General features: G+C 39.0%; 1 protein-coding gene across 1 annotated transcript; it reads left to right on the forward strand.

The window, feature by feature from the left end:
• Positions 1-9135: 9135 nt before the first annotated feature.
• LOC149266297 (protein NODULATION SIGNALING PATHWAY 2-like) lies at positions 9136-9926 on the forward strand. Its single transcript, XM_089407820.1, has 2 exons — positions 9136-9354; positions 9441-9926. Exons 1-2 carry the CDS (start codon positions 9136-9138, stop codon positions 9924-9926), a joined length of 705 nt encoding a protein of 234 aa, XP_089263946.1.
• Positions 9927-10831: the final 905 nt, after the last annotated feature.

The raw sequence follows: 10831 nt of genomic DNA on the forward strand, positions 1-10831 counted from the left end.
TTCACCACCCATTGGATGGGCCCCTATGAAATTGTTCAGGTTTATGTCAATGGTTCAGTCAAGCTCAAAACTATTGATGGCCAAGGTCACTCCTTCACAGTCAATGGTCATCGCCTGAAACTATACACCAAGCCCATCAGCAAGCAAGATTTTCTCCATACACTATCTCAGCAAAGAGAGGTTGAGGTATTGCAGCCCTCAACTGCAGTATCACTGCCTTAGTTTCATTTCCTTTCAATTTCAGAGTAAAAAAAAGTAGAAATAAAAAAAAAAAATATAAAAAATTAATATAAAACAAAAACTATATATATCTATATATATATATATATATATATATATATATATATATATATATATATATATATATATATATATATATATATATATAAATAATGGGTTAGATGTGAAAACCAGTCTCTGGCACACTCTAACGTCGAATTCCTACTTGAAAACCAATTCGTTGGCGGGTAAGAATTCTCTTTCTTTTGTTCACTGTTTGGTTTATCAGCTGAATCATGACTTGAGGACAAGTCAAAATTTTAGTCGGGGAGAGAGGCATCAGCACTTTGTTCTTTTATCTCTCCATTGTAAATTCTTAAAGTTTTCTTATCCTATATCTTCACTGTAAATTTCCAAAGCAGCTTGTTCCAGCATTCCAGACTTCAATAAATAAGCTGTTTTGTCATTGTTTTATCTCAGAGGGACCTGGTTATAAACACTATGCAGGGGGACCTGTTCTGTTCAGACAACTATGCTACCAAAACCAACAGTAATGGGACCTATTTAAGACATTCAGAAGGGACCTGTTAAAGAAATTGACACCAAGGGCTACTCCAACAAAGTTCCATCAAGTTTCTACAAGGATTTGGGCACCAAGACTCCATCAAATGCCCAAGCTCAGTGGACCTGTATCAATATAAGGAGCTGCATGAACATTTTCAAATTTTTCTCAAAGGACCTGTGCATTCAATCTTTCTTAGAGGACCTGTTACAACAAGCAAAAGAACAGTCAAAAAGGGACTAGCTACTCAGCATGTCAATACAATAACGACCAACAAAAGAGTAATATGTTTCTTGTTCTTAAACATTTAATTTCTTAGATTGATTTTTAATGTAACTTTGATGACTGTGAACTGTTATGATTGATTTCAAGGACATCTACATTTCCTATCATCCCTTATTCCACCGATTCTCATCATTCTCATACATCAACCTATTCATACTTCTAAACCCATTACCAATACATCAACCTTGTCATACATCCTACAGTCATACCAACATCCTCCATCTGACCGAATACCAACTGGAATAGGACACGTGGCGGATTGTGTTTTTAAATACAAGGGAAAGAGACAAATGTAAAGCGGCCTATCCATTTCATTCCACACAGCCAAATCATGACTCCACCACCCGACGTACCCAATGATTCAAGGGACTCCCCGAAACCATACCTAGCATTATATATACATGTTCCCAGCGCTCTTGTGGTGACATCTATGTAAGCGTACAACACTCCTCTGTTTTAAAATGAATGAATATGCTGTGAAGTGAGTACAGCCGGTTATCCCACCATCATTTTCGCATTTGATTCCCATAACTTTCAAAGTAAAATCAGAAGCAGTGAGCGCCGAAAAGAGTATTATCATTTGGGTTCGATTTACACAGTGAGGATTGGAAGCAGTGAGCGCCGAAAGAGGAAAGTATAACCACTCTGTTTCGACTCCCACCACAGTCATAAGACAATCGACCGGCCGAGCATCATATTGAAGATTAAGGGAAGCGATACACCAGGTAACCAGTTTGAAATTTCTTTGTTGAAATTGTAAGAACATAAACAGAGAAGGGTTAGAAGCACGACCCTCTGCCACTATGACTAATAGGGTCGAACCGAGTGTGTTCGACAGTTCACAATATCATGAGGATTGCATTGAAATTCTTAGAGAAATACAGTGGTTACCATTTCTAGAGAAATTTCATGGAAGCAATGAGGAAGTTACCAAGCAATTTGCTTTCACCTTCAATGGAGAAAAAGCCCTGATAGGTAACTTCTCATTCAGGGTTTGCAGGAAGGAGTCTCTACTTACAGGTCTTATCCAGTGGGACTAAAGGACATAATAAACTATACAAAACACCGATATAGCAACCCCCCTATATACGTTACCGAAACTGGTACTTGAGCCTTGACATTTATTGAAGAAGAAGAAATATTTCTATATGTTTTCTGAAAAGTACCCTTGTTACACTTGCATCTGTTCGTTTTGATTCCTGTGGCTGAAACCATAAGGCATATGTAAACAAACCATTTGCTTGAATGACTTAGTAACTAAGCTTAACCTATGTAATCAGCTAAGCTTATGTACTTTATATCTATGCCTATTACAGTAAGTGTGTTTAGTCATTTACACATGTTTAAGGCACCGATCTACCTTTATATGCACCACTTTCACAGGCAACAGTTTGGGCACACACTTGATTTTACCTCTTTGGGCTTATGTTTTATACCACAAGTTGAGGCCCATGTTAATGAAAATGTTGAGTCTGATCTTTCAACAAGTTGGTAAAACTTCTGCTTGCCTATAATAATGGTTAAACAATTTAATGGCATGTCTCCTTCACCCCCCGGTTAGACAGGAAGAATTTAAGTGGTTTTCAAGCAGTTGTTACAATAGGCAGCAAAGCTTAAACAAGCAGTATCTTCATAAGTATTAAATGACACTATTTACTGGCTTCTTTCAAACTCCAATTTCCTCATTGGAATTAGAACAACTTTCCATCAATTACCAACTCACTGTCTTCTGTAGGGTTCCGGCCCAACCATTGCTGTGAGTCTTATAGCTTTTTGGAAAAAGACGAAAGTCTACCATGTCTTAAATGACACTATTTACTGGCTTCTTTCAAACTCCAATTTCCTCATTGGAATTAGAACAACTTTCCATCAATTACCAACTCACTGTCTTCTGTAGGGTTCTGCCTCAACCATTACTATGAGTCTTATAGCTTTTACCTCAGACAGGCAACAGTTTGGGCACACACTTGATTTTACCTCTTTGGGCTTATGTTTTATACCACAAGTTGAGGCCCATGTTAATGAAAATGTTGAGTCTGATCTTTCAACATGTTGGTAAGAATTCTGCTTGCCTATAATAATGGTTAAACAATTTAATGGCATGTCTCCTTCACCCCGAAAGTCTGCCATGTCTTAAATGACACTATTTACTGGCTTATTTCAAACTCCAATTTCCTCATTTGAATTAGAACAACTTTCCATCAATTACCAACTCACTGTCTTCTGTAGGGTTCCGGCCCAACCATTGCTGTGAGTCTTATAGCTTTTACCTCTTAGACAGGCAACAGTTTGGGCACACACTTGATTTTACCTCTTTGGGCTTATGTTTTATACCACAAGTTGAGGCCCATGTTAATGAAAATGTTGAGTCTGATCTTTCAACAGGTTGGTAAAACTTCTGCTTGCCTATTTGAGTTTGAAGAAAAATCCTGGCTAAAGGATCTTATATGACTCTTTGATTCTGACAGAGGAGGATCTGATGTAACTACATCTTGTAATAACCCTGGACAGTGTTATGACCTTCTAAGCTTAAGTCTGAAAATCTTTTACTAATGATTTGAATTGGCCATGATAAATGGCTGGAACTCTTCCCAAGTGCTAGCTTTTGAGTTTGAAGAAAAATCCTGGCTAAAGGATCTTATATGACTCTTTGATTCTGACAGAGGAGGATCTGATGTAACTACATCTTGTAATAACCATGGACAGTGTTATGACCTTCTAAGCTTAAGTCTGAAACTCTTTTACTAATGATTTGAATCAGCCATGATAAAAAAAACTTGTTTGAAACCTCCTGTATGTACATATATCATTAGTTTTTCTTGCTTTTTTTTCTAATAATGAGGGGGCACCCATGCTTACGGCCCTGCACATTTGTATTTATGTACAATTGTGCCTTTGTCAGACTTGTGTGACAAAATTGACTAGTGCACATACTACTACAGGAGTAGTTTCCAAAGCTTCATCTAACATAGAAAGCAAGTTGCCTTGTAGAGTCTCACAACAAGTGCTGCAAGATGATTCATATTGAGCCTCTGTTGCAGTGACCGTGGACTTTGAGGGTTCATCTTGTTTGCCTCTTGACTGCAACTCTTCCCAAGTGCTAGCTTTTGAGCTTGAAGAAAAATCCTGACTAAAGGATCTTATATGACTATTGGCCATGATAAAAAAACTTGTTTGAAACCTCCTGTATCTACATTAGTGCTCCATCTCAAAATCAAGTATCAAGATATATGTGTAGTGATTCCAGTTCGGATATATGATATGTATGGAAATTTGTTTTCTTAAGTAAATCAGAGTAATGCCAAAACCAGTAGGATTTACATGGATTTGTCTATTCTTTTCATGTCCAGTTCTGATATGAAACTCTGTAACGGATAAGCTTTATTGGCAATGAGAATGTAACCGAATGCACAAAACTGATTGCTGAAGTTATCAATTCTTATCTCCCTCTAATTCATCTTGTTCATGCCATTGCAGTATATACTGAATCCTCGGAAGGTCCTGACAGGATCCAATATATGGGTATTGATCTCTTTTAGCCATTTCTAATCTTTTTCTGCACATGTACAGACACATACCTTAAAGTCTGGTCGTGTAATAGTTCAAGAAATGACTGTACACCAATAGGAGTGAAGATCATCTGACCTTTACTTACTGTTGTCTGGTTTGTATTCTATTAGTGTGACAGAACATAGGTAGAGCCTGAAAATACTAATCAAGTTATAACAAGGGTATACTTGAATAATTGCTTGATAATGCCAAGGATCTACTCTCTATCAGATTTAATATGATTCTACTGTACATATCCTCAAGAATCAGAATGGGGAAGGGCAGGAGACGGTTTGTTTGCTAATGCCAAGAATCCACTATCTATCAGATTTAATATGATTCTACTGTACATATCCTCAAGAATTAGAAAGGAAATGGCAGGAGACGGTTTTGTAGATAAGCAGATGAGAACTGGAAGATGACTGGATAGGGCCTCAACAGTAGTCCGACAGACCAGCGTAGCACTGTTGTCTTGGATGCTGCTCGGGTCCTGACAACCCATTTCAAAGGCCGAGTTAAGGGTTGGTGCCGGAAAATTTGTTTTTGCGAAAGGACCCCTAAGATATCTAGCTGCAACATCGTACACTTTAGCAGCTTCTTCGGTCGTATCGTAAGTACCCAACCAGGTACGACTTTTCCTCAAATGGTTTCTGATTTCTGCACCATAACGTCCCCAATTTTTTTTCCTTACCCCTATATAATGCACTTTCTCAGCCACATTTTCAGTGGGAACGCTTTGGGGTAGACATAGGAAACATCATGAACATGAATCACCAGGAAACAGGGAACCTAGATTCTTCCATCAGAAAATAAGATTTTTAGCGTAAAGCCATAAACAACTGTCTTCCTGAATCTATAGCAGATAAAAGCAAATATAGCAAATAAATCTCTAGCGAGTCAAGGCTCAATGATAGGTTACTTTGTGGGTATCTTAAGCCAGATTGTTGTTCTTGCACTTTGTGAGTAAGTGGGGAGTCAAGGTCGGTTCTCAATTTGTAATGGCCACAACATTCAGGTACTGATGCTTTTATATATAGATATACCATCTTCTGGCAGATTTTTTGCTTGCACTTCCTTCTCTAACCTTTCCACTTTGTGTCAGCAATTATACAAGAAAATCATGACCCAACATTGCGTTTAGGCTTATGTTTCTGAGTCTAAAAGATATCCGTGAGCAGCCCATAGCTTCTTCGGTAAAAGCAGGTTGTTATGGGAACATGTTTAATATCTACCTGTGGGCAGTAGGTAAAATAGCAGATGGTGAAACTTTGGTAACTCGTGAACAGGTTTATTCGATAACTGAGTCCATTTGGGAATTAAATAGGCTTGACCTTCTGTATACAAACCAATGTGATAGCACATGTTAGTGCTCTTACTCACGCTTATGTGGAGCACATATCAATCTGTCTCTTAGCTTGCCACTGCTCAGAGAGCTACCTGCATAAGTAAGTAGTAGAGTCGTATTACGTAGTGTGACACTCATTACTTGTCCTCTTTAGCCAATTATTTATTAGAATAGCTTGGCCCCAACCTACCACCAAGATTTCATTTGAGATCTGCCCCTGATGTCAGATACATCACCTAATTTCGCATTTACTTCTGCCGTCACATACATCATTTCATATGCCATTTGCCCCCATGTCAAATCGATCACTTAATTGCACCTATTGCTCACTTAACGTAAGCTTTCTGCTTTATGCCGACCATTAAATACTGGCCTGCTCCAATAAATGCTCCTCATATTGGATTATATCCCCTCCAATCTGATTTTCAAGTATTCCAGCTCCATTCCAAATCAATCCGCATATGTACTTACTTCTGCACATGTGAGGAATCTACCCCGCATTCAACTCTCGCGATCTAGCATGCCTATCCTTATTTGGTTGTACAGTAAAATATTATCAAAAACCCGGTTCCATTCACACTTAAAACCAGCTTGCAAACACGTTGAACTCTTTTATAAATTCGCAAAAGCAATGCCTAATTTCTCGCTTACAAAACAAAACCACCTTCTGCACCTAGATATTGACATACATCTCCCTGCTTCACATAACATGGAATCCATTAGCATAAGCCAACTTACTCAACTCGCGGCATTGTTTCTCTTAGCACTTGTTCTCATGGCTCTTCTGATTATTGACATCGTAAAAGTCGAAACACAAAGAAAAAAGAAACCGAAAAAACAATAACATCTCGAACGAAGACCTATTTTTGCATTATTTTACGCGTTGTCTTAATTCCCTGCTTCCTTCTCTGTTACAGGTCTACGACGGATGCCTCCAATATGCATTTGGATCTGCCATGGTGCTGCAACTCGCATTTTTTATGCTTCTATCGTTTTTGCTGGGATGCCGGTCTAATGTCCTAATTGTTAGCATTCGTGCTTGTCTTGTATTCTTCACATGTTACCGTCTGTCATATGAAATGCTTATTTTCAAGGTTAAATGTAAGCTTCAAGGCAGTTTTCATGTTACTAGTGTCTTGAATTGATAATATGCTAGCATTAAGCATCGATTACGCTTTATGTAAACACAAATTCTTTGCCCCAATATAGTCATCAGTTCTCTGGTGTACCATTGATGCCTACCTACCTGAAGCGCTTGTCTTGTATTCTTCACATGTTACCATCTGTCATAAGAAATGCTTATTTTCAAGGTTAAATGTAAGCTTCAAGGCAGTTTTCATGTTACTAGTGTCTTGAATTGATAATATGCTAGCATTAAGCATCGATTACGCTTTATGTAAACACAAATTCTTTGCCCCAATATAGTCATCAGTTCTCTGGTGTACCATTTATGCCTACCTACCTGAAGCATGGACTACAGGGGTACTTCTTAAATTTCCCATGGTCTCGTGCATTCCTCTCATCAGTGTGATCATGCAATAATGGGCATTTGGAGAAGCTGCATCCTTCTTTTACTAAGAAACAGATAAGTGATGGGTGCTTGAAGCTGGCTTATTGAAGTTGCATTTTATGACACACTTCCTAATAGATATATTAACAGTCGCGTAATACAAATCTCTAGTACTAATTGTGTAAGAGTTAGTACTAGTTTCCAGTTCGAGGTCAGGTAATCAACAAAAGCGTCCTGTTGATCGATCTGCCATGCACCATAACAACAATGCCTTTCCTCCACCGGCCGGGGATTTGAATGGCAACGGCACTGCCTTTCCTCCACCTGCGGGAGATTTGAATGGCAACGGCTGTCTAAGTTTACTGGACTTGTTCCTATCTCTGGAAATCTCTTGGCCTAGGTTTGCTTACTAAGCACGGCAGGGACTTGTTGCTTAGGTTTGCTTACTAAGCACGGCAGGGACTTGTTGCTTGCAACTCCCCTTGTTAAAAAACAAAACAAAACCATTCATAACCCTAACGAAAGCCCAACTTTTTTATTTAAAAACAAAACCAAACCTTTCGTTGAATTATCGAATTCCCTCCGCATTTAAAAAAACCACAAAATACAAACAATGGTATCGAAATCTTTGCCCTAGATATGCGATGCCGTACGAAGGCCACCTGTCTTGATGACTTCATTGTTCCACCGCGCACCAACGAGAAAACTTTATCTTAGTCTCTCGGAATCGTGACGCAGGAGAAAACTACATCTGTGGGTGGTCCATAAACCAAGGACATAGTTCCCTTCATGCATAGGATCTAGAGAACAGGAGGTTCAATTCTTACAGTGTCGAAAATGGACAACATGGAAGCTGGAACTGGAACATCATGGTTTTCTGAACAATTAGATTTGGATCATGTATTCGCCAGTAGTAGAACTGTCAGAGGTGGATTTGGATGCAGCGCTATGGTCGTCATGGGATGATTTACTCGTTGACGACAACAATGGCTGCCCCGTTAATAACCTATTGGCAGAATTGGAGGCAATTGATGAGTATATAATAGATGCAGATGGGCGAGATGACAATAATAACATCGAGGAAGATCCAATATCGAGACCTCAGAGTGATCCCATCGTCTTCCAATGCCCGATAGACACTGAGCTGCATCCGGCTGCTCTATTTGCTGCGGATCGACCGCTTCCTGACTCTGCCGTGGTCACAAACAAGTCAGTCTCGCCCTCTGTCCATGTCGATCCTGGCGGCTTTGATGAAACGGAATACAAAGGTTCGAGGATTGTACATCTCTTGACAGCATGCGCGGAAGCATTGTCGCAGGGAGCAAAAGATGTAGTGGAGGTCATACTCCGCAGGTTGCGACAGCTGGTTTCTCCCACAGGCTCCACCTTGGAGAGAGTGGCTTACTATCTCTACCATGCTCTACTTCACTCTAAGGTCAATTCCCTAGATCATTTGGAGCCCCATGATAAAAGCAATTCCTTAGCTCATTTCGAGCCCAATGATAAAAGCACCAAGGACCATTTTCTGGGAGCCTTAAAGCTGCTGCATGTAGCTTATCCTTATATACAAATACCTCACTTCACTGCTAACCAATGTATTCTGGAAGCAGTCGCTGCAGCCGGTGGTGCTAATATGTACGAATCCATATTATTGACTTTGATATAATGGAGGGCATGCAATGGCCGCCATTAATTGAGGTCCTGAGGAATAACGAAAATTTATATGGTGTTAGTCACTTGAGGATCACAGCAATCAAATGGGCAGAGGACGAGGAAGAATGTCTGCTTTATTGCGGGCAGACAGGAAGAAGGCTGTCGGAGTACGCAAGCTCTGTGGGGCTCCCGTTTTCGTTCCAGGAAAGGGATTTGAAAGGGCTGAAACAGGTCCTACCGTTGCATGAGGGGGAGACAGTATACTGAATTGTTTATGGCAATTGCCTCACATGCTCAATCTGCGACACAAATCGCAGTTATTGGAATTCCTCATCAGCGCGCGCCACTTGAATCCCAAGGCCGTTACGCTCGCTACGGGCCCACAGGGCGCTGAGAGTAAGAGGGCCAACTTCTTGGACAGCTTTGGTCGTTGTCTAGAGGATCTGTGCGCTATTTTCGACTCGCTTGAAGCTGGACTCCCACAGCATGGGCTTGCAAGAGCGATGATGGAACGCATATTCTTTGGACCCGCCATGTCTAGGAGAGTGATGAGCAGTAGTGCGTGTGGCCCACCTGATACCAGAAAATCCAACGTTGTTGACCTCCCTCTCGAGTGTGGTTATGGTGAATGTAGCATAAGCAACGACACTATGTCGTATGCAAAATATACGCTGCAGAGTGTGCGTAGAGGATGTTATGAAGTAGAATTGGTAGGTGATCATCGACTGGTTCTGAAATGGGGTTCCACCCCTTTGGTGTGGGTGTCTTCGTGGAAATCAACCTCAACATCATCCTGCATATAGCAGCAAGGTAGAGCTATATCAACGAATCCGTCACCACAGTTTGGTTATTTGGATGTGGACCTTCAACTCTCCCTTATTCCCACAGTCAAAAAAATCACGTAATTCTTCTGGAAATATATGTTGTGTTTTGGAAACTTAATTTGCAAGATTTGAACAGTTTCTAAAGAATATACAAAAGTACGACGTGGGTATATCTGATGAAGCATTCATAGATAGAAATTCTTAAATTGAGACGTATGTTTTGGTATTTGTGATTAAAATCCAGGATATAGGTAAGAGTGGTTTTGTATTTAAATAAGCATAAGGAAAGGAAAGAGGGAGCTACAATGGAGATATTCAAGTTACGGAGGGAATTGCCTAAGATGTAATGTCATAAATATATTTTTAATATATAGTTTAGATGCTTTTTGTTATTTAAAGTTTGAGGATGATGAGATGAGGAAAAAACATTTAATTCAGTTATATATATATATATAGATAGATAGATATATTATATTATATTTTATTTTTTATTGCTCAAATTAAATATTTGATTGAGTAGATTGTTATATTTTTGCATTTGATATTAAATCTATTTATGTTACAGTGTCAATTTTAGGTTTAAATAGACTTTGTTCCTGTTTGTGCAAAGAAGCCAAGAGAATTGCTATTTTTTCCTTGAATGATTTAGTTACATTGAACATTTCAACTTCATGACTACTGGTTGTAATTTAATTTTAACTTTATAATTAATATATTTATTTATTTTATATTTTATCTGGAATGATTTCCATATTATTATTTTTATTTTTTAATTGCATGAAGGTTAGATTAGTTGTGTGTTGTGAATAGTTACATTCTCAGAAATTAAGATATAAATAAATAAGATTAATAGCAATTTGTATAGATTAAAGACTTAGAAAACT

The sequence above is a fragment of the Pinus tabuliformis genome, chromosome 6 (genome assembly GCF_031772625.1).
Source record: "Pinus tabuliformis cultivar Carrire ecotype Pingquan chromosome 6, CPIR1, whole genome shotgun sequence".
Taxonomy (NCBI): domain Eukaryota; kingdom Viridiplantae; phylum Streptophyta; class Pinopsida; order Pinales; family Pinaceae; genus Pinus; species Pinus tabuliformis.

Coding starts and splice junctions, on each gene's coding strand:
- LOC149266297 (XM_089407820.1), top strand. CDS start 9,136: ATGGAGGGCATGCAATGGCCGCCATTAATTGAGGTCCTGAGGAATAAC. Junction 9,355..9,440: donor ATTTGAAAGGGCTGAAACAG/GTCCTACCGTTG, acceptor CACAAATCGCAG/TTATTGGAATTCCTCATCAG.